The 23,911-nt window shown below is 51.6% G+C and overlaps 1 protein-coding gene and 1 long non-coding RNA gene across 7 annotated transcripts in view; one reads left to right on the top strand and one right to left on the bottom strand.

Annotated features, from left to right (window-relative positions):
- Positions 1-4,041, bottom strand: part of Hnf1aos1 — a 29,184-nt gene extending 25,143 nt beyond the window's left edge. For 2 of the 5 annotated variants that reach the window (XR_387597.4, XR_878697.3), the window contains exon 1: positions 2,747-4,041. This is a non-coding gene — a long non-coding RNA (HNF1 homeobox A, opposite strand 1). The remainder of the gene's footprint in view (positions 1-2,746) is intronic. The other 3 variants (XR_878699.3, XR_878700.3, XR_878698.3) reach the window with 2 other exon arrangements.
- On the top strand, positions 1,722-23,804 carry Hnf1a (HNF1 homeobox A). 2 transcript variants are annotated; one of them, NM_009327.3, is made up of 10 exons: positions 1,722-2,265; positions 12,569-12,768; positions 16,782-16,968; positions 17,293-17,534; positions 18,997-19,145; positions 19,256-19,457; positions 20,014-20,205; positions 21,740-21,858; positions 21,946-22,090; positions 22,599-23,804. In NM_009327.3, exons 1-10 carry the CDS (start codon positions 1,940-1,942, stop codon positions 22,721-22,723), a joined length of 1,887 nt encoding a protein of 628 aa, NP_033353.2. In that variant the 5' UTR covers positions 1,722-1,939; the 3' UTR covers positions 22,724-23,804. The 2 variants fall into 2 exon arrangements, with proteins under 2 accessions (NP_033353.2, XP_011246494.1); XM_011248192.2 differs by lacking the exon at positions 1,722-2,265 and adding an exon at positions 8,064-8,131.
- The last annotated feature ends 107 nt before the right edge of the window (positions 23,805-23,911 follow it).

The following is a 23,911-nucleotide window of genomic DNA, read 5'->3' as shown; positions in this document are numbered from 1 at the left end:
TTTGTTTTGCTTTTCAAGACAGGGTATAGCCCTGGCTGTCCTGGAACTCACTCTGTAGACCAGGCTGGCCTCAAACTCAGAAATCTGCCTGCCTCTGCCTCCCAAGTGCTGGGATTAAAGGTGTGCGCCATCACCGCCTGGTGACGTATTTCTTACATGAATGAGGATCGAAAGCACATATTCACATAAAAAAGTGCATGTGGATGTTTCTAGAAGCCTTGCTCACTGCAGCTAAAACGTGGGCGGAACATAGGTAATTAGCTGTCTATGGATGCACCGGAAAGTGCCTGGTCTCCTTGCAAAAGTTCCCCACCCACCATTCACTATCGAGGGGATAAAATGAGATCTGCGCTCTGGATGGAGTGAACTTCCGGCCTCCATGACTGCCAGAGGCGGGGCTAGAGACCTGCATAGGAATGGGCTGCTCAGGAGAACAGTTTCTTTAGGATGATGAAAGTGTTTTAAATTGATCGATTGGTGCGCTGCATGCTGGGATATGCTTATGGCTGCTAACAGCTGCTGCATTTCAAAAGGCAAGAGGGCTGGGCAGGTGACAAGTCAGACTGCCTGGGTTCCACAGAGTGGAAGAGAGAGATAGCTGATTCCTGCAGTTGTTCCCCGACCTCCACACCCAAGCTGTCACACATACACACACTCTCGGGAACACACACACACACACAAAAAGATTTAAAAAATATATAAATGCTTTCATTAGGTAATACTGACAAAAGTAATACTTGAGAAAAATTAAAATGGTGTATTTGGGGCTGGGGTTCTGGCTCTTGGTAGAGCCCTTGCCTTGAGTATACAAGGCCCTGGGTTTGACCCCAGCAAGACTAAAAACTGGCTGTGGTACGGGTCTGTAATTCCAGCACTTGGGAGCTAGAGGTAGGAAAATCAGGAGTTCAAGGTCAGCCTGAACTACATCGTAAGACTGTCTCAAACAAACAAACAAACAAACAAACAAAAAACCCCAATACATATGTGTGCGTGCACAGACACAGAGAGATACACACACATACACACACACATAGATTAGATATACACACACATAAAATTAGATACACAGACACATACAAGACACAGAGACATACACAAACATAGATTAGTTATACACACACATATAGATTAGATACACAGATACACACAGACACACACACACACACAGACACACACACACAGGACACACACACACACACACGTTCTGGTTCGGATCACACAATGATAGGATGCAATACATTATAACCCAGTATCCTCAACACAGAAGTCTGAAGTGCTAAGACAACAGGGGTTTTTCCCCCCCTGGGAAGTCTGATGTTGGGCTAGGACTGAGGGTGCAGTGACCCACTCCAGGAAATGTGACCTGATTCTGCCCTGGAGAACCGGCCCAGTGGCCCAGAGCTTCCTGCTGTCCCAGCGGCCCAAAGAAACAGGCTTTTAAAGTTCTCCTGTGCCAGGCTGAAAGCATCCTGGAGAGTGGGACCCAGCGCCGCACCCAGAGGCCTCCTGGCTCCTGCTGCCTCTAGCCCTGCGCCCCTGGCCCCTCTCCACCTCCCCCACCCTCCCTTCTGCTCACTCCCAATTGCAGGCCATGACTCCCGGTCCCGGTCCCTCTCACCCGCCATGAGGCCTGCACTTGCAAGGCTGAAGTCCAAAGTTCAGTCCCTTCGCTAAGCGCACGGATAAATATGAACCTTGGAGAATTTCCCCAGCTCCAATGTAAACAGAGCAGGCAGGGGCCCTGATTCACTGGCCGCTGGGGCCAGGGTTGGGGGCTGGGGGTGCCCACAGAGCTTGACTAGTGGGATTTGGGGGGGCAGTGGGTGCAGCGAGCCCGGTCCGTTGACTGCCAGCCTGCCGGCAGGTAGACACCGGCCGTGGGTGGGGGAGGCGGCTAGCTCAGTGGCCTTGGGCCGCGTGGCCTGGTGGCAGCGGAGCCATGGTTTCTAAGCTGAGCCAGCTGCAGACGGAGCTCCTGGCTGCCCTGCTCGAGTCTGGCCTGAGCAAAGAGGCCCTGATCCAGGCCTTGGGGGAGCCAGGGCCCTACCTGATGGTTGGAGAGGGTCCCCTGGACAAGGGGGAGTCCTGCGGTGGGAGTCGAGGGGACCTGACCGAGTTGCCTAATGGCCTTGGAGAAACGCGTGGCTCTGAAGATGACACGGATGACGATGGGGAAGACTTCGCGCCACCCATTCTGAAAGAGCTGGAGAACCTCAGCCCAGAGGAGGCAGCCCACCAGAAAGCCGTGGTGGAGTCACTTCTTCAGTAAGGACCCCAACCTGTCCCCAGCACCCAGGAAGGAACTCATAGCGCCCCATTCTATGCTCCTGGCAAGCTTCACTTCCCGTCTAGGGGGCCTTAGGAGCTGTGGTCTTCAGGCTGGTGGTTAAGGGCTTCTTGCCGAACCTACCCCTCTGTTTGGCCCTACATACCCCGTATCCGTGGGCCACCTGTTTGCAGTCCGGCCTTTAGGAAACAGGGACAGGCCTGAGGTCACTTTGAAACAGAGGACAAAGGAAAGCCAGCCCCAAGAAAATGGTTGGAGAACTAGTGGGTGGTAGAAATCCTTCCCCAGTGTGGTCGTTTGTGCTCCCACAAATTCCACCTTCTTGGCTGGGGGGGGGGTCAGATCCAGGTTTGGGGCCCCAAAAGCCCCTGAGGAGGCCGGGCTGATGTTGGGCTTTTAGGGGATTTCCTGATCCGCCAGGGCCTTAAGCATCTGGCAGGGTACGCTTGGGTTTCTTACCTGGGGCAGATGGAGCTGAAGGTGGCAGTTTCCCTGCATGGCCAGGTGCTGCTTGCCCCTGACCCCAGCCTGGTCAGATAGCAGGGTTAGAGGCCTCCCCATACCAGACCCCCCTCTTCTGTTGTCTGGCTCCCCATCTCCTGGAGTGCTGAGTGGGTCCCGATTTCAATGCCTCCCCCGTCTCTCTCCTCAGCAAAGCCGTTCTGGTTACTAATTACCCACGCACGCCATTATTTCTTTTGTTTTATAAATTTATAAATAGCAAAAGGCTCTGATAAGGCCTGTGATCATTAACTTGTCGGGACGGTGGCGGGGAGATGCCCATTTGGGGGTGGAGAACGAACAGGAACACCAAAGTGAGGGAAAGGTAGCTTGGGGGCTGTGGGGAGTACTACCACCCCCAATTCCCCAAGCCTCCACAGTTTCCCTGAGATTATCGCCCGGCACGCTATTTTCTGTAGGGATTTCTGCTGTGCCTAAATCCCCATAATATAGAGATAACCGCCCCCCCAGAAGGAAGTGGTTAATAAACACGCTTTACAGTAGGGAAACTGAGGCTTAGACAGGGAAGGCGCCGTGGAGGGGCCTGAGGGCTGGCTGAGGAGTTTGGGGACAGTCTCACAAGAATACTCCAGAGGCAGCCTTTTTTCTGTCCAAGGTCCTGATTCTGACTTGGGGTGGGGGAGGGCTGGTGGATCCCGGCATTTCTGGAAGTGTCCAGAAGCCTCCCTGGGCCTTGGGCAAGGGGCAGAGGAGCAGTCAGGCCCCCTGACTTGGCAGAAAGTGGAGGGCAAAGGGCTGCCTCACCGCAGGGGAGGGGCAAAGGGCCGAGTATTGCCAGAACCAGGGCACAAGAAACCTGGATAGGGTGGAGCTGGGCCTGACCTGTCTTGGGGCCCCAGGTGGGGCTAGGGGCTTAATATGAGGCTGAGGGGCCAGGGATGCCAAGGGTCTTCTTACCTGGCTAGGTGGGACCTCTTGATCAGCAGCCCTCACGGTGGGGGCAGTGGGGGCTGGAGGGGAGCCTGGTCCAAAGCAGCTGGAACAGAGGTCAAAGTGCTCCCTGCAGGGGAACAGGCAGAATCCTGGAGGCAGAGGGGACAGGGGCGGTGAGGAGGATGAGATGGGAGAAGAGGGCTGGGGGAGTTGGGAGGGCAGAGGAGCCAGGAAAAGAGAGGGTCTCTCAGCAGCTGGGAGAAAGGGGCAGGGGAGAGAGGCTGAGCGGGGAGGAGGCTAGAGTGCTGTCCCTCCCAGGTTGCTTTTCTTTAATGCTAACAGCGAGCTATTTGCTTTCCATTTAAATTCGAGATGTTGCTATAAATTATCAACCAGCTCCTTGTTCCTGCGGAGTTTATAACTAACTACCCGGGTTACTTATTGTTCAGGTAACAAAGGGGACCTGAAAATGTCCCCAGGGACAAAAAGTGGGGCCTCTAGTTTCAGGACCAGGGGTGGGGGTGGGGGGGACCCTCTGGGGAGAGGGCTGGAGGACCCCCATGAGGGCCTGGCTAGTGGGGAAGTTGAGGCTGGAAGAGGCGGTGGGAAGGACTAACTCCCCACGGGAACTGTTGATTCCAAGGTCTACCTTTGGGAGAGGGAGAGGTGGGTCTGGGGTCTCGGATCCCACCCCCACCCCTTTTGCATCATGTGTGAGGCCACGGCAGACACCTCAGCTCTCCTCGCAGAGCTCCATCCTTTATCTAGTGTGTGACCTTGGGCAAGACCCTTTTCTCCCCCTGCACCAATGCCAGCAGGTAGACAGAGTAAAGGCAAATTCTCTATCTTAGTTCTAGTTCTGTGACTTCCCCTCCCCCCAGCTTCCCTAGTTCGATCCATCTATCGCTCCTTATCCCCTCTTTTGCGCCCTGATGCTGGCTTTGCCGGTTCTGGATGCGCACACACTTTGGTTTCCGCCTAGCATTGCCTACCTTAGTCTTTCTGCTCGGGCGGGACCCCTTTCTCACTTCCTCCTTGGCTCTTAGCTCCTTGGCTTCTGTCTCTGCATGAGGGCTGAACCCCAGCTCCCCTTTGCTGTTTCTGCCTGCTTTCTTCTGACCACTAATTGTCTCGTTACTTTATCTGTCTCTGTGTTCATTCCTTGTCCCCTGGTGTGAAAACATCTTGAGGGAAAAGTTTGTGATGTCACCACATACCAGGCATGAGTGAGCGAGAGCCTAAACTTCCCCTCGCACACCTCCTACTCCTCCCTGGGGAAGCACTTGGGACCCAGAGTCCTATCCTGGATGCCCTTGCAGGACCTTCCTATCCACCAACTGCTTAAACCCCAACCGTGCTGTTTCCTGATGCCCTCAGCCCCAGCCAAGCAGCCTCAGGGTTCTCCCAGCCAGGAACTCAGCAGCCAGGTGGCAGGCAGGATGCTTCAGCGGACAGTGGCTTGCCTTGGTTCCCACGCCAGCTTTGCAGCCAGTTAGGTGGGCACTGTCCCTGAGTCCCAGTTTCTTCTGCAGAATGGTGAAGACAGCACTCAGCCACAGGTTCAAGAGCATGGCACACAGCTAAGCAGGATCACATTTGAATGGTCCCATTTTACAAATGAGCAGAGGAAGGCTCAGTGAAGCAAAGGGACATCCTTAAGTAGTAAGACCAGACTTGGATGTGTGTGATGGCTTCATCTATGTCTGCACAGTGCTCTCGAGGTCCATGTTATCTCGGCATGTTTACTACCGCACCCCCAGACATTCTTACTGCTTGGCTTGATGGGAAATTCTTTCGCATGCCAGCCTTTGAAATTCACTGGGGCTTAAAGATGTACTGAATTCAGGTTTCCCTCTGGACAGTTTCTAAAACATACACACACATGCTTGCATGCATAAGTATATACACATGTATGCACACACACACAGGGACAATCATATACATGCATACACACACAGACACACATTCATGCACACATGCACGCACACACACACTGACACACAAGCACAAGCCTTCCCCACCCCCAGACACAAAGAAACATGCACACACACACATACACAGGCAGGTACATACAAATAGACTTACACAGACACACATGCACACACACATGTGCACATACAAACACACAGGCACAGCACACACATGCACACAGACACACAGGCAGGCATACACAAACACACACACACAGGCACAAGCAGAAGCACGTGCACACACACACACATATACACACACAGACAAGCAACCACACACGCACCATACACGAACCACGCATGCACGCATGGCAGGGACTCAAGTATGCCAGACTAGCCTCAAACTCAATGTATCAAGGATGATTTTGAACTCCCAACCCTCCTGCCCTTGCCCGCCAGGTGGCGAGTTTATAGACCTGCACCACCATATCTGATTCATTTGTTTTGTGTTCTGATTTTTTGAAACAGGGTTTCTTTGTGTAGCCCTAGCTATCCTAGGACTCACTCTGTAGACCAGGCTGGCCTCAAACTCAAGAGGTCACCTGCCTCTGCCTCCCAGGTGATAGGATTATAGGTGTGCGCCACTAAGCCTGGTTTATGCCCAGTTCTATGTGATTCTGGGGCTGAATCTAGAACTTCATGCATGCTTACCAGCTGAGCTATAGCCCCAGCCTGAGAAATAGGAAATATCTTTAATCTTCCTTTATAAATGAAGGATCTGGGGGACACAGATGTTAAGCACTTCAAAGAATGGGAGGCAGAGCTGGGACTTTTTCCTCAGATCTAAGCCCGACCTCAGCCCCAACTAAGAATCCAGCTTCCTCTCGAGAGGAGCGGCCCTTCCGTCTCTTAGCACCATGGCTCTGGGTACCAGAGAACCAAAGGCCCAAAGCTGGGAACACCTGTTTGACTCCAGAATTGGGTAGGGCAGTGGAGGGCATCTTCAGTCTTTCTGGGTTCTGCTGTGGGTCTGGGACACACAGGACCACAGCTTTGAGGATGGTGGCGGCGATGATGATGGTGGTGGTGGTGGTGGTTCTGGCAATTTTATTTTTCATATACTTTTTAAGACCACAGGACCCTACAGCCCCAGCTCTCAAAGTGCTGATTACGGGCCTGTGCCACCATGCCTGGCTGTGTCTGGCACTTTATAACCACTCTTTGCAGTTATTAAAAAGAACTGTTTAAAAAGCAGACCTGATGGCGCTCACCTGTAATTCCAGCACTGGAGAGGCAGAGGCTGGCAGGATGTGTAAGGGACCAGCCAAGGTTATACAGCGAGAGCGCTCAAAGTTCCTATGAGTCTGAACACTTGTGCTTCCGTTCAAATGCTTACCTTCTGTTTCTAGGCGTTTCCGGTGTTTGTGGAGGGTGGATACTGTATCTGTTATTTTATTTGGCCTAGTGTACCAGAAATAAAAAGAGAAAGAGATGCGGGGGCGAGAGCGCTTGAGATTAGGGAAGAAGAAAGGGAGAGAAGGGAGAGGGTCAGGGGAGAGGGAGGGGAAGGGGAAAGGGGAAGACAGAGATAGTATGAATCAGAGACATCTAGGCAGAATGTAAGAAAAGGCTTCCCCTGCTGGCCCTTGTTCCTGCAATGAGAGCTAAGTGACACATTCTTCCTCCAGAGGAGGGAGGGGAGTGGGGTGTGGGCTGCCCTTGCTAGAGAAGGGAGGCCATCAGATAAACATGTTTGCAGCCGCACAGGTTGGACTTTGTCCCTACTTCCCTCCTAGCTCTGACTGGCACCCAAGGAAGCAGGGGGATGGGGGGAGGCTCCAAGCGGCCCCCAAACATAGTCAGGGGAGGGGAGAAGCAGCTGGGGTCCCTAGGGATGAGAAATATTCTCGAGCCCCAGTTACATTGACCTGGGACCAGGTTTCACCTTGCTGAAGCAGAGTTTTGTCGTAGGTGAAGCCAGGGTCGAAATCAAGCATACTTCCTGGGTTGGAAGCAAGAGTCAGGCAGCTCCCAGTGACCCCTAGGAGTCACACGTATTCTGTATTATTTGCTGTGCAAGTTTAGATTACTTGGTCCACCTTCCCATCTGGGAGACGTGGATAAAGAGGAAAAAGTCAGAGAGTCTAAGCCAGTGGCTCTCAACTCTGCTAACGCTGCCGCTACCTCATGAACCATAAAATATTGTTGCTACTTCATAACTGTAATTTTGCTACTGTTACGAATCGTCATGTAAATATCTGTATTTTCCGATGGTCTTAGGCCACCCCTGTGAAAGGGTCCTTAACCCCACAAAGGGGTAACAACCCACAAGTTGAGCACCCCTGGTAAGCTCTGAGTGTGAGAACAGCATTGCCTAGGTGCAGAGTGAGGCGGAGCTGGCTCGAGGCAGGGGTGGGGTGGGGCTGTGGGGAGGACTTCAGAGCTCTAGGGGCAGGTTTCAGTTTGTCCTTTGGTTTGAAATGTTAGATGCAGCCTGTCCTCTGTATGGCTGAGTTCCAAACCTGCTCAATCCAACCAGGTGGGGGCTGAAAATAACTTTTAAAATTGCTTCTCCAGTGAATGGCTACAGTTTTCTTTTTCTTGTCTCTACTTTGTAAACACTAAGTGAGCCGGCCATTTGATAGCACTGCTGTTGTAAGCTGAGCTGATAAGAGCAGGATCTAGCTGTACAGACTCTAAGGAAGTCCATTTTTAATTTTGGAGACAGAGTCCCACTGTACAGCCCCAGATGGCTGGGAGCTTACTATATAGACCTGGCTGGCCACTTGCCTCTGCCTGGGACTAAAGGTGGCAATACCAGGCTTGGACAAAGATGTATTTATTTACTGTTTATGTATTTGTGTGTAAGCACGGCTGTATGAGTGACTGCCACATGCACACCGCTGCTGGCAGAGGCCTGAAGAGGGTGACAGATTCCTGGGAGCTGGATTTATCGGCATTTATTAGTGACAAGATATGGGGTTGGGATCCAAATTCTGGTCCTCACGAATGACCAGCAGGAGGTTTCGTTTGTTTGTTTGTTTTAAAATGTAACTTGTGCACATCTTTTTAAAAATTTATTTATTTTTAATAGATTTTTTAAATTTTACATTTCAAATGTTATCCCTTTCCTGGTTTCCCCTCTGAAAACCCCCTATCCCATCATCCCTCCCCCTGCTCACCACTTACCCACTTCTGCTTCCCTGTCCTGGCATCCCCTACACTGGGGCATCGAACCTTCTCAGGTCCAAGGGCCTCTCCTCCCATTGATGACCGACTAGGCCATCCTCTGCTACAGATGCAGCTGGAGCCATAGAGCTCTTGGTGTGTGTGTGTGGGGGGGTACTGGTTGGTTCATCTTATTGTTCCTTTTATGGGGCTGCAAGCTCCATCAGCTCCTTTGGTTCTTTCTCTAGCTCCTCCATTATCGTCCTTGTGCTCAGTCCAATGGTTGGCTGAGAGCATCCACCTCTGTATTTGTCAGGCAGTGGCAGAGCCGGGTTCTGTTTTTGTTTGTTTGTTTGTTTGTTTGTTTGTTTTTCTTTTGAGGTAAGGTCTCACTATGTACCTCAGGCTAGCCCTGAATGCCACTGACTGAAGGTTAAGGTCACAAGGAGATGCTGTGCCCAACTAGAATGTCATCTGTTTTATGTAAAGGCTTGAATACTTGTAGTTTTCATATCTACTGGGGTCCCAAAAAAAGCTCTCCCAAAGACGCTGAGGAGTCACTGTGTCATATATAGTGTTACATAATATTATAATGGACCACATGTTTTTAAAAAACTTTCTGACCCGTCTTCGGACATTTCATGGTTACATGAGTATGTGGGAAGTCTCTTTTCACACACATACCATGCACACATCACACACACACCACAAACATGTGCACACCACACATGCACAACCAGACACACACACCACAAACATGTGCACACCACACATGCACAACCAGACACACACACACACACACACACACACACACACATAACAGAAGAATTATTTCCTTTATTACAAGGTCTCCTGTAGCTCAGGCTAGCCTTTGTATGTGGCCCATGCTGGCCTTGAACCCCCAATCTCCCCACTCACACTACCCACATGCTGGGATTACAGGTGTGAACCATCAAGCCAAGAATGTCTGCTGTTTGTTTTTGCTTTTTTCCATTGGAATATGGAACTCAGGCTAGTTTGACTTGGAGATTTTCCTGCCTCAGTTTTCCTAATGCCAGGGTCATAAGCATGGGTCACCACACCATAAGCGTGGGTCACTACAGCTGCCTTCTCTTTCCTCACTTCTAACGTCAAGCGAGCAGCACAGCAGAAAGACCAACACGCCTTCTCTCCGGCCATACAGTGGGCTGCAAGGGCTGCTGGGCCAACATCAGTGCCTTTGGGGCGGACTTTTTGTTTGCTACAGCAAGCAAGGAAGCAACCACTTTCTAAGGGTGCTGTTTGTCATGCGTGTAAAATCTCAAGCCTCCGGTTTTAGAAGCAGATTTCGGAGCCAGGGTGGGAGGGGGCACACGGGCTTTCCAGCCTCGTGGACTGAGGTATATTTACTGATAAGGCTGAATCTGGAGAGGGCGGTGGTGGGGATGGAGGTGGGCATGCTGGTTATATGGCTCTGCTAGCAAAAGAGTTTGAATTTGATCCCCAAGACCCACCAGCACGGGGGATGGAGACAAGTGATTGTCCCATGTGCGCTGTGGTGCCCATCTCTCTTTGTGTGTCTCTGTGTCTCTCTGTTTCTCTGTGTCTCTCTATGTCTCTCTGTGTCTGTCTCTCTGTCTATTGCAGGCAGTCTGTAAACACACTCCCTCCTTCCCTTCAGGGAGACCAGCCATGAGGAGAGGATGGAGCTATGAATCTTGGGTGGTCTCCTGGGGCACCCTCCCTGCCCCCAGAGTGAGATTCTGGCTCCCAAGCCCCCATATTTGCAACAAAGATGCCGCTGCATACCAAGCTCTAACCCCATGCTCCTGGGACTGGACTTCAACGCCTCCCTCCAGCTGTCTGGGAGAGCAGACAGATGGCTGCCAAGGGCAGGGCACACTGCAGACTTTCAGGGATTTTAATTAACCCATGTGATTTCTGCCTGGTGCAGCCACTCAGAGGTGGCTGCTCTGGGTGGAATTCGATTCTGCTGGGTTAGCCCTGTCGCATAGCCCATGGGCAGGAGATACAAGTGACACAGGTTCTCTAAGCTTCAGTGGCTCTGATAGCAAAGTGGGACAGTCCATATTTCATAGCCTTTCTTTTTCTTGGGGGTTTTCCCATCTGTGTATCCACCTACCTGTCTGTCTGTCTGTCTGTCTGTCTGTCCTTCACTGTCAACCTATTGACCCAACCATCCACCCATCCAGTTACCTATCCATCCATGCATACTGCTAGCTAATTATTTATCTATTCATCTACATGTTCAACCTCCCATTCCTCCCCTCAGTGTCTACCCATCCATCTTAGTCAGGATCCTATTGCTGTGATGAAAAGCATGACCAAAAGCAATCTGAGGAAGTAAGGTTCATTTCATCTTATGGTTGTACTCCATCATGAGGGGAGGTCAGGGGAGAAGCCCAAGGCAGGAACCTGGAGGCAGAAATTGAAGCACGGGGCACGGAGGAACATAGTTTGCTTAGCCTGCTTTTTTTTTTTTTTTTTAAAGATTTATTTATTTATTATATGTAAGTACACTGTAGCTGTCTTCAGACACTCCAGAAGAGGGAGTCAGATCTTGTTACAGATGGTTGTGAGCCACCATGTGGTTGCTGGGATTTGAACTCTGGACCTTCCGAAGAGCAGTCGGGTGCTCTTACCCACTGAGCCATCTCACCAGCCCTAGCCTGCTTTTTTTAAATACCCCAGGGGTGGCCCCACCCACTGTAGTCTGGTCCCTCTGACATCAATCATTAATTAAGAAAATGTCCCAAAATTTTGCTTACAGGCCAGTCTTGAAAGGGATTTTCTCAATTTGTGGTTCCCCTCTTCTCAGATAACTCTAGCTTGTGTTAAATTGACCAAAAATAGCAAACAAACAGCCAAACAGGTCACCATCCACCCACCCACCCACCCACCCACCCACCCACCCATCCATCCATCATCATCTATTCATCCATCCATTTATCCATCTCTCCATCCATCCATCTGTCCATCCATCCATCATCCATCATCATCTATTCATCCATCCATTTATCCATCTCTCCATCTCTTCATCCATCCATCCATCTATCCATCCATCTGTCCATCCATCCATCCATCCATCATCATCTATTCATCCATCCATTTATCCATCTCTCCATCTCTTCATCCATCCATCCATCTATCCATCCATCTGTCCATCCATCATCCATCCATCCATCACCCACCCATCCATCTATCCATCCATCTGTCCATCCATTCATCCATCCATCCATCCATCCATTCACCACTCACCTACCTGTGTATCATCCATGGCATATTCTGTGTCAAGTTCACTTTGGGTTCTGGGAACCGCCATTAACTGTTGTTTAAAACTCACTTAAGAGGCCTGCGGGATGGCTTGGCAGGTAGAAGCCCTTGCTGCAGAAGCCTAGTGGCTTGAGTTCAATCTGCCGGACCCATGTAAAGGTGCAAGGAGAACTGAGCTCCACACACATTTTGTAGTGCATGTGCACATGTATGCACTTGCGTGGGTGTGCACATACATACTCATAAGTATATATGTAAGTGTGTATGTATATATACATGCACACACACACGCACACACACATATATATGCACACACACACACATACTTCAAAAAGCATCATATAACACTTCCAGGTTCAGCAGAGAGAAGGAGGGTCCTCCCTACTTGGCTGGCACAACCTCTAGCGGGAATCTGTCCATGTATACATGTGTCCTACCCACAGAGGAAAGCCCTAGTCTCCAGAACCCCAGCCTCACCTAAGATGTCAGGAAGGGCCATTGAGCAGACCCGGTCATTGCTCCCCTGCTCCCCCAGGGAGGACCCATGGCGCGTGGCGAAGATGGTCAAGTCGTACTTGCAGCAGCACAACATCCCCCAGCGGGAGGTGGTGGACACCACGGGTCTCAACCAGTCCCACCTGTCACAGCACCTCAACAAGGGCACACCCATGAAGACACAGAAGCGGGCCGCTCTGTACACCTGGTACGTCCGCAAGCAGCGAGAGGTGGCTCAGCGTAAGTAACGACCCCAGCCTGGGTCCTCCTCCCTTGCCAGGGCCTCAGAGGGGGTCGTCCCATAGCTCATAGGGTGGCAGTGTCACCCCCTCTTCCATCTCACAGACACATGAGACTGAGAGGGGCCAGAAAGGCGTCCTCAGACTTTCTGTGCCTTTTGCACAAGGTGCCAAGGGAAGGAAGCAGAATGGGTACACACACTGGGGTCCTCCCTCCAGGAACTCACTCTCTGCTGAATGGGAGAGAGATCATTATATAATGAGACACAGACTATACAGGATGCAAACAACTAAACCTGGCACTAATTGGTATTAATTGAGTACCTACTGTGTGCTGGGCTAGGGGCTGAGTAAACACTGAGCTGATGGTGGGAGGGAAAATAAACCCTTCTACCCCAGGGAGGCAGAGGTTGCAGGAAGCTTCCACGGGGACCATGACTATTATGTCGCAGTGTCCTTACAGAGGTCTAAGGGAGGACGTTGCAATCAGGAGGAACAGCACGAGAAAAGTCTCAGAGGCTGGCGTACAGTCAGACACCACTACTTAGAGACTGATGAACTTCTGGTTCCCCACCCCCACACTTGAGAGAGAACACATGTGCTCTGCCAGGGAGCTAAGTACCCAGCCCTCTCTTTACTTTCTATTTTGTGATAGGGTCTCACCATGTAGCCCAGGCTGGCCTTGAACTTGTGATCTTGCTGACTCAGCCTCCCACGTGATGGGATGACAAATTTTCTCTGCTACTCCAACTTGAGCTTCCTCTGCATGGTTTGTAACAGTTGCTGTTGGCTGTTATTGGGAGGTATCTCGGATCGTTTAACTAACCACTTTCTGACGGACTTTTAGGGTTTTTCCAGAAGGCTCTCATGACACTTTGTTGCAAAAACAAACAAACAAACAACAACAACAAAAACCAGATCTGCATAGAAAAAGTTCCTAGAAGCCTGCGCTGGTCCATCTAGACTCTCTGCATATGTTATGGTTCTGTAGTGTGGTCTTGTGAGACTTAACAGTGACAGTGGGCTGTCTCTGACTCTCTTGCATACTCTTGGGACCCTTTTCCTCTCCAGCCCCTAATTTAAGATTAAAAAAAAATACTTGATTTACTATATGTTAGTATACTGTCACTGTCTTCAGACGCACCAGAAGAGGCCATCAGATCCCATTACAGATGGTTGTGAGCCACCATGTGGTTGCTGGGATTTGAACTCAGGACCTTCAGAAGAGCAGTCAGTGCTCTTAACCTCTGAGCCATCTCTCCAGCCCTGATTTAAGATTTTTTTTTAAATAGTTCATTTAAACCTTTTTTAAAAAGACTTATTTATTTATTATTATATGTAAGTACACTGTAGCTGTCTTCAGATGCACCAGAAGAGGGTATCAGATCTCATCATGGGTGGTTGTGTGCCACCTTGTGGTTGCTGGGATTTGAACTCAGGACCTTCGGAAGAGCAGCAGTCAGCGCTCTTACCCGCTGAGCTACCTCTCCAGCCCAATTTAAGAATTTTTAAGAAGAAATGTATTGTGTCATGAACGTGAACAAGACAGGATGGCTCCAGGTGGCCTCCGGGACCTTAACTGACGGCCACACATTCATGGCTTTGGCTTTGTTTCCCCTCTGTCTTTCCTCTTTTCCTGTTTTGTTTTGTTGTGTTTTGAATAGGCTAGCCCATGTGTAGCCCAGGCTAGCCTCCAACTCACTGGGCAGCCAACAATAACCTTGGACAGCTCCTCCTGGCTCCACTTCCCCAGTGCTGAGATCATAGGTGCATACCACTGTACCACTATGTTGGCTTGGTTCTGTTGTCTCTTCTGTCGACATCCTTTTCAGGGGGTCTCCTCCTAGGGGCGCTGATTGGTCCTAAGAGTCCTGTGCAGCCACCCGACCAGCTCAGCAACTTCAGAGGTGAAAGCAGCCTTCCAGTTTTCAGTTGAATGACTTATTTCAATAACAATTAAAAAAATTTTTTAAAAGGCCTAACATACAAAAGTTCACAGGTCTTTTGTTGTTGGTAGTGAGGGTAGTGGAGTTTTTGTTGTTGCTGGGTTTTGTTTGTTTGTTTGTTTTGATTCAGGGTCTCACTATGTAGCCCTGGCTATCCTGGAATTCATTCTGTAGATCAGGCAGGCCGGGAAGTCAATGAGATCCCCCTGCCTCTGTGTCCCAGCCATGAGCCACCATGGCTTTTTCTTTCTTCTTGAGACAAGGTCCCCCTGTAACCTCAGCTTATCTCGAACTTTCTATGCAGCATAGGATGGCTTCAAAGTTATAGTAATTCTCCTGCCTCAGCCTCCAGAGGGCTGGGATTTTAGTTCTAAGTGACCACACCTGGCTCTCTCAACACATTTCACAAAGCTAACATAACCACACAGCTTCCTAGTCGATGAAGAAGTGAGTAACTTCCTAGCGGCCCTTCCCAGGCAAGCGTAGTCACCCATCCCAACTTCCAACCACGGATGCTTCTGGCTAAGTTTTCACAATGGCACTATATGTAGTAGCTTCTTTTGCTCCATATTAGTTGTGTGAGATTCATCTGCGTGGTCCCTTGTCATTTTGCATGGGCTGAGTTCATTCCCTTGTGTGGAGGAGACACTACTCTTCTTTATATATATATATATATATATATATATATACATATATATTATATTTTTTTAATTAGGTATTTTCCTCATTTACATTTCCAATGCTATCCCAAAAGTCCCCCATACCCTCCCCCCCACTCCCCTACCCACGCACTCCCACCTTTTGGCCCTGGCGTTCCCCTGTACTGGGGCATATAAAGTTTGCAAGTTCAATGGGCCTCTCTTTCCAGTGATGGCCGACTAGGCCATCTTTTGATACATATGCAGCTTGAGTCAAGAGCTCCGCGGTACTGGTTAGTTCATAATGTTGTTCCACCTATAGGGTTGCAGACCCCTTTAGCTCCTTGGGTGCTAAATACTCTTCTTTAATGGATGTTTGGGTTGCTTCTGATCGCTTGATTCTGTGAACAGGACGGCTCAGAGCACTTTTACTTGGGATTTTAAGGAAAGGTGCATACTCGATCCTATTGGCTGTGGGATTACTGGGTGTTAGTGGCTCCTGCCCCAATGGCTGTGGGTTTGAACTTTAACCATCACGGTCTCAAAATTCTAGGTGTTTCTGAAATCTGTGTCAACACTTATTAATGCTGGTCTCTTCATTTTAGCCATGAGGTACCCACGTTGGCATTGTTTTGTGGTTTTAACTTTAATTTTCTTGGTAACTCCTTACACTGATCTATTATTTCATTATCTTTAAGAAAGTACCTATTTTATTTAGGGCCAATCATGGTAATGCACACCTTTAATCTTGGCACCATGAGGCAGAGGCAGATCTCAGTGAATTCTAGACCAAACTGTAGGACAGACAGAACTACATAGAAAAGGGCTACTACTCTTTCAGAGGACGCGAGTTCAATTCCTAGTACTCACCTCATGTGTTTCAAAATCACCTCTAACACCTTTTTCAGGCCACTGTGGGCACCTCCCCCTATATGACACACACACACACACAGACACACGAAAATGTATTAAAAATAAATAAGTGTTTCAGGTTTAGGGGGCCAAACTATGGTCTCTGGTACCTCAAGTCCTGGCCGTGGCTCCTGCTCTCCTGTGACCACTCTCTGAGTGTGGACAGAAACAAGATGGCCACCTCAGAGGCAGTGTGAGTGGATAGGTGTGACTGGGCCAGGCTGGCCTCAAACTCATAGAGACCTGCCTGCTTCTGCCTCTTGAATGCTGGTACTCATGGTACCAAGTCCCCTTTTAGTACGGGGTGGGGCTTGGCTTTGGATTGGACTAAGAATTCACGCATGCTAGGCAAGCCTGCTACCAGTCCTGAGATTGGATGATTTCAGTTTTTGCTGCCAACTTAACTGTTTTTAAGCACCTTGGGGAAGAGAGAGACTGGGGGTGGGGTAGGGGCGGGGTCACGTGAGCCGACAAGCAGAGGAGGGAGCGGTCAATGGCTTACCACTCTGTCCCTACAGAATTCACCCACGCAGGGCAGGGCGGACTGATTGAAGAGCCCACAGGCGATGAGCTGCCAACTAAGAAGGGGCGTAGGAACCGGTTCAAGTGGGGCCCCGCATCCCAGCAGATCCTGTTCCAGGCCTACGAGAGGCAAAAAAACCCCAGCAAGGAAGAGCGAGAGACCTTGGTGGAGGAGTGTAATAGGTTAGCGTGATCGCCCATCAGGGCGGAGGCTAAGCCGGGGAAGGGAAGGTGTCTTTGGGTCGGTCCTCAGGGGGCCTCAGCATCCTTGAGTGCTCTTGGTGTTGAACCCTCCACCCACCTGAGGAACATTTCCCGGGCCATCCATCTCATTTCATCTCTTCTACAGTTCTATGGCTACTTGTTCTCAGAAAGGCTAAGTCATTTGCTCGAGGTCCCACAGCAGAGCTGGTATTGTAATCCAGCCCTAGGGTAGACCCCACATCTCAGTACTGTCTTCCCTCCTCTGAGTCTGACCTGGAGGCTCACGGGGCGCCATCTTTGCAGGGCGGAGTGCATCCAGAGGGGGGTGTCACCATCGCAGGCCCAGGGGCTAGGCTCCAACCTTGTCACGGAGGTGCGTGTCTACAACTGGTTTGCCAACCGGCGCAAGGAGGAAGCCTTCCGGCACAAGTTGGCCATGGACACCTATAACGGACCTCCACCGGGGCCAGGCCCGGGCCCTGCGCTGCCTGCTCACAGTTCCCCCGGCCTGCCCACAACCACCCTCTCTCCCAGTAAGGTCCACGGTGAGTGCTGTGGGGTAGGGAACCTGGGATAGGAGGTGAAGAGGCGAAAGGGGGTGGATGTAAGAGTGGGAGGGGCTTCCATAGCTGCTGCAGCCACTGGAAAAATGCAATTCACTCCACTGCACCACTCCGCCCTCCCCACTCCACTGGCTCCACACTGTCCACGCTTACCACTCCATCCCACCCATACACCTCATTTCTTCTACTCCGGTTACACACACACACACACACACACACACACACACACACACACACTATTTCATCTCCTCCCCCTGTGCTCAGTTCACAGTTGCACACTCTGCCCCACCTTACTTAGGTAGATCCATGCTGGCTCACACCACCCTGCCCACTCTGATGCTGCCTGTCCCTGTGCGGTGATCAACCCCCTCTATTCAACCTAACTCAGCTCCTGCTACTTCAGTGCAACACAATCCCCTTTGGATCTACCCATTCGAACCATTTCAGTTCAACTTAATTGCATTCAAATCATAGTTTTTAACCCAGCCAATTCCCATCCAAACCATTCCGTTTAACCAGACTAATTCCACGGAATCCAGTTCATTTTACATAGCGTAGCCCTTGGTGCCTGGGAATTGGGGTGGGGACTTCTTGTAGACAGGTATACAGTATTCACCTCTCATCGGTGCACATAGATGATTATGGTACCCAATACATTATGGTACCCAATACATTATGGTACCCAATACATTATGGTACCCAATACATCGTAATCCCGATGTGGACACTTACACTGTATTGGCTGGGGCCTGATGACAAGGAGAAAAACCTACATGTGTTCAGCACAGATGTGAACTTCCCCCCCCCCCCCAAATATCCTGTCACCAACTGATTGAATCTGAGGATGTGGGCTGGAGAGATGGCTCAGCGGTTAAGAGCACTGACTACTCTTCCAGAGATCCTGAGTTCAAATCCCAGCAACCACATGGTGGCTCACAACCATCCGTAACAAGACCTGATTTCCTTGTCTAAAGACAGCTACAGTGTACTTACATATAATAAATAAAATAAACCTTAAAAAATAATCTGAGGACATGGCACCCTCGGATAAGAGGCCGACTGTAAGGCTCGGTTCCATTTGACTTTGTTCAGCTCAGTAAAAGCTCAGTCTAGTGCAACTAACTTCTGGTACTATTTAAGGAGATCTAATTTAATTTGGCCAATCTCGGTCCATTCTGCCCAATTCAGTTCATTTCCGTTTAGTTCTCTGAGCCCCGATTTGGCTCAGCCCCATTATTCTTTGAGTGTCTTCTGCACGGAGGGGGACATGCCAAGTAGTGGGGGTGGAGGGTGAGACGACGACACAGCGCCACGTATTAAAAGAGTTGGAAGCAGCTAGCATGGGAAGAAAGATGGGGTGCTGACCTGAGCAAACCAATAGGCTCTGGTGTGGTAAGGTCTGTGGGACTGGAAAGTGGGGTGCTGACATTGCTCCTCACTCTAGGTGTACGGTACGGACAGTCTGCAACCAGTGAGGCAGCCGAGGTGCCCTCCAGCAGCGGAGGTCCCTTAGTCACAGTGTCTGCGGCCTTACACCAAGTATCCCCCACAGGCCTGGAGCCCAGCAGCCTGCTGAGCACAGAGGCCAAGCTGGTGAGTGAGCAGGGGCCCCCTGTCCTGTGCACAAACCGCCCCTGGCTTCACTCTCTGTGGCTGAGAGACAGGGTGAGGACACTCCAGCTCAACTTGGTTTACCCTCACAGGTCTCAGCCACGGGGGGTCCCCTGCCTCCCGTCAGCACCCTGACAGCACTGCACAGCTTGGAGCAGACATCTCCGGGTCTCAACCAGCAGCCGCAGAACCTTATCATGGCCTCGCTACCTGGGGTCATGACCATCGGGCCCGGGGAGCCTGCCTCCCTGGGACCCACGTTCACGAACACGGGCGCCTCCACCCTGGTTATCGGTAAGTGGGTGGCATGAGTGGGGCTCCTGTGCCTTGGGTGGAATCTGGCATCTGGAGCGAGCTACTGGGACTCATGGGTCTATCTATATGGCATCCACTTTCTGAGAGCCTGCAGCTAGGCACCCATGACGCCAGACAGTAACCAAACAAACCCACTAAGCATAGTGTGGAAATTTCCAGACATCAGTCTGAGACGATAGTGGAACTTTGCTCAGTGTTTAAGAAACAGGAAGATGCTAGAACAGGGGAGCAAAGCCCTAAGCCCAGGGCTATGCCACTACTACGGAACCCCCAGTTCTCTAGGGTACCTAGCTTGACAACCTCAACAGACTGACTCCCTTTCCCACCCGGCCAGATGAGGAGCTAAAGTCCTGCAGAATGACTTTTCAAGGCCACTTAAACGTGTGCCAGCCTCCTCTCCTTCCTCTTCTAACCCTCAGGCTGAGGAGGGGTAGTGTCCCTCAGAGGCCCTGGGCTGGGTCTAAGGAGACCCCGTGCATGCGGGGGGTGGGGTGGGGTGGGTGGGGCTCAGCTGACTCTTGCCTGTTCTGCCCAGGTCTGGCCTCCACTCAGGCACAGAGCGTGCCTGTCATCAACAGCATGGGGAGTAGCCTGACCACGCTGCAGCCGGTCCAGTTTTCCCAACCACTGCATCCCTCCTATCAGCAGCCTCTCATGCCCCCCGTACAGAGCCACGTGGCCCAGAGCCCCTTCATGGCAACCATGGCCCAGCTGCAGAGCCCCCACGGTGAGCATCCCCCACGTTGGCCTGGGAGAGTTGGGCTACAGCTTAGCTGGTAGGCAAAAGACGCGGCAGGTAGCAAGTGCTGCGCGGTCTGCTCGTGTATGGCGCAGGTATCTATGGGCCACCAACCTGTTTGTGTGTGTGTGCGTGTGAACTTTTCACTGTGCGTGATGCTGGCGTCCGGTCCTGGGGGTAAAGTGCAGGCCACACAGCCTCTTCTCTGAAACCCCGGGGGCTGCGCGAACATCAGTTTATGACTTTGACACGTTAGGAAAACTGGCTTGTAAATAGATTATGGGGTACAGATTACTCCCAATCCCCTTGGGCTTCACTGTCCACAGAACACTGTTATTTCTGCAGTAAAAGACGGACACACTACATGAAGTAGATTAAAGACTCATGTGGGGTGGGAGAGGGGTGGACAGCTCAGTCAGTGCTAAAGAGCAGAGTTCCATCCTTTAGAATTCACGGGGAGGGGGTGCGGGGCGGGGGGAAGGGGAGGGAATGTTGGAGGGTGAGGAAAGGAAGGATATGGTGGTGTGTGCTTCTTTTAATCCCAGAGCCAAGGAGACAAGAGACAGATGGATGGCCCCTGCTAGCCAGTGTAGCCTACTTGGTGGGCTCCAGGCCGGCCAACTTTCTGGGGTTCTCATGCCTACACTTGTATATAGACAGACACATGCAGGCACGTGCACGCCCATGCTCGCGAGTGTGCATGCGCGTGCACGCAGCCTCGTGTATGTCAGATCTGCATAAGGCTGGCCACAGATGGGCTGTGGGAGCAACCTCATCCAAAGCTTTGGGTTCAGACCTTTTGGACTTCAGCATGGCCGGAGGCTATGAACTTGTGGACTTGTGGGCCAGCGTGAGGCTGATAGCATGGATGTGTGTGTGTGTGTGTGTGTGTGTGTGCGTGCACGCATGCACGGCTTGCTTTGGCTGAGTTCCTGGGACAGTATGCAGAGGCTATGTGCTTGGCGAGTGTCTAGGTCTCTTGGAGAGGCTAGCGGTGAGACTCTGAGGCACGTGTTGGAGGTGCCCTGGAGATAGAGGTATTGCTGGCCTCTGCCCTGCTTACCTAGATGGAAGCCACCTGCCCTTCCCTCAGAGGCCTGCATTGTGCAACAGCACCTGCCCCACGCACCACGCAGGCACTCATGCTTGCGACCCTGCTCCCTCTGTATAGCGTCAGATACTGAGCCAAGGACTGGAGAGTCCCTGTGCTCAGTACAACAGCACAGCCTGCATCTAATGCAGCGGTATCCGGTATCCGTGTCTAATGCCCTGCCTGGCAGTCAAGGGAGGGAAACAAACACAAAAAGACCAGTACACAAAATGAGCTGGAGTTGGTGCTTAGCTGTGCTTAGCTGTGCAGGCCCTTGTAACAGGAAAGATGTGGGTTGTCTTTCCCATCTGGATCCCCAAGTATTCGCCATTGGAGTGTTTATCAGGCTTCATGCCCACTTCCCATAGGGCACTCACCCCCGAGGCCTTCGGGGTAGGGCCCAGGGAGTCAGAGCTCTGTGTCTCCTCCCAGCCTTATACAGCCACAAGCCTGAGGTGGCCCAGTACACGCACACCAGCCTGCTCCCGCAGACCATGTTGATCACAGACACCAACCTCAGCACCCTTGCCAGCCTCACACCCACCAAGCAGGTAAGGCCCTGCCTCCTGAAGCCCCACCCCATGGGGGCGGCCCGCTGCGCACAAGGGCTCAGTGGGGGGCTTATTCTGGTTCCCTAGGTCTTCACCTCAGACACAGAGGCCTCCAGTGAGCCCGGGCTTCACGAGCCACCCTCTCCAGCCACCACCATCCACATCCCCAGCCAGGACCCGTCGAACATCCAGCACCTGCAGCCTGCTCACCGGCTCAGCACCAGTCCCACAGGTGAGCGAGCGGTCTTCCAGAAGTATGTAGGTGGTGTGTGCAACAACAGGTCAGGGGCAGGTGGGAAATGCTTCTTTGCCCATTGTATGTGGTGCCTGCGGAATGCCAAGCAGTAGTTTGGGATCTGTGTGCACATCCATGCATGCATATATTATGTATGTGAGTGTATAGGTGCTCTACACACACATGCAGAGGCCAGAGGAGGTTGTTTTGTGTTTTTTCCTGTTTGCTTGGGGTTTTGTTTTTGTTTTTTTGAGGCAGGGTTTCTCTGTATAGTTCTGGTGTCCTGGAACTCACTCTGTAGACTAGGCTGGCCTCGAACTCAGAAATCCGCCTGCCTCTGCCTCCCAAGTGCTGGGATCAAAGGCATGTGCCACCACCGCCTGGCTGGTGATTCAGAATGTGAGGCTCTGCTGTCTCTCCCTGGAGCATCACTAAGAGATGGGCAGGTGGGGTAGGGGTCGGAGGGGACTTGGCCAACAGCTAGTAACCTCATTTGCTTCTGCAGTGTCCTCCAGCAGCCTGGTGTTGTATCAGAGTTCCGACTCCAACGGGCACAGCCACCTGCTGCCATCCAACCATAGTGTCATCGAGACTTTTATCTCCACCCAGATGGCCTCCTCTTCCCAGTAACCGTGGTGACTGCCTCCCAGGAGCTGGGTCCCCAGGGCCTGCACTGCCTGCATAGGGGGTGAGGAGGGCCGCAGCCACACTGCCTGGAGGATATCTGAGCCTGCCATGCCACCTGACACAGGCTGCTGGCCTTCCCAGAAGTCTACGCATTCATTGACACTGCTGCTCCTCCATCATCAGGAAGGGATGGCTCTGAGGTGTCTCAGCCTGACAAGCGAGCCTCGAGGAGCTGGAGGACGGCCCAATCTGGGCAGTATTGTGGACCACCATCCCTGCTGTTTAGAATAGGAAATTTAATGCTTGGGACAGGAGTGGGGAAGCTCGTGGTGCCCGCACCCCCCCAGTCAGAGCCTGCAGGCCTTCAAGGATCTGTGCTGAGCTCTGAGGCCCTAGATCAACACAGCTGCCTGCTGCCTCCTGCACCTCCCCAGGCCATTCCACCCTGCACCAGAGACCCACGTGCCTGTTTGAGGATTACCCTCCCCACCACGGGGATTTCCTACCCAGCTGTTCTGCTAGGCTCGGGAGCTGAGGGGAAGCCACTCGGGGCTCTCCTAGGCTTTCCCCTACCAAGCCATCCCTTCTCCCAGCCCCAGGACTGCACTTGCAGGCCATCTGTTCCCTTGGATGTGTCTTCTGATGCCAGCCTGGCAACTTGCATCCACTAGAAAGGCCATTTCAGGGCTCGGGTTGTCATCCCTGTTCCTTAGGACCTGCAACTCATGCCAAGACCACACCATGGACAATCCACTCCTCTGCCTGTAGGCCCCTGACAACTTCCTTCCTGCTATGAGGGAGACCTGCAGAACTCAGAAGTCAAGGCCTGGGCAGTGTCTAGTGGAGAGGGTACCAAGACCAGCAGAGAGAAGCCACCTAAGTGGCCTGGGGGCTAGCAGCCATTCTGAGAAATCCTGGGTCCCGAGCAGCCCAGGGAAACACAGCACACATGACTGTCTCCTCGGGCCTACTGCAGGGAACCTGGCCTTCAGCCAGCTCCTTTGTCATCCTGGACTGTAGCCTACGGCCAACCATAAGTGAGCCTGTATGTTTATTTAACTTTTAGTAAAGTCAGTAAAAAGCACGTGGAAGCTTCCTGACTGTCCATCAGTGGCCAGGAGGGAAGGCAGAGCGAAGCCCCGTACATGTTTACACATCTTTTTGTTTAACTGGAAATGAGGCGACTCTGCC

Source organism: Mus musculus, chromosome 5 (genome assembly GCF_000001635.26).
Source record: "Mus musculus strain C57BL/6J chromosome 5, GRCm38.p6 C57BL/6J".
NCBI lineage: Eukaryota > Metazoa > Chordata > Mammalia > Rodentia > Muridae > Mus > Mus musculus.
Note: the sequence above shows the minus strand (reverse complement) of the source record. Positions and strands in the feature narration are given on the sequence as shown.

Excerpts from the sequence above, each read along its gene's own strand:
- Hnf1a (NM_009327.3), top strand. The coding sequence starts at position 1,940 with ATGGTTTCTAAGCTGAGCCAGCTGCAGACGGAGCTCCTGGCTGCCCTG. Across the intron at positions 12,769-16,781 it reads GCAGCGAGAGGTGGCTCAGC|AATTCACCCACGCAGGGCAG; the intron begins GTAAGTAACGAC and ends CTGTCCCTACAG. Across the intron at positions 21,859-21,945 it reads GCCTCACACCCACCAAGCAG|GTCTTCACCTCAGACACAGA; the intron begins GTAAGGCCCTGC and ends CTGGTTCCCTAG.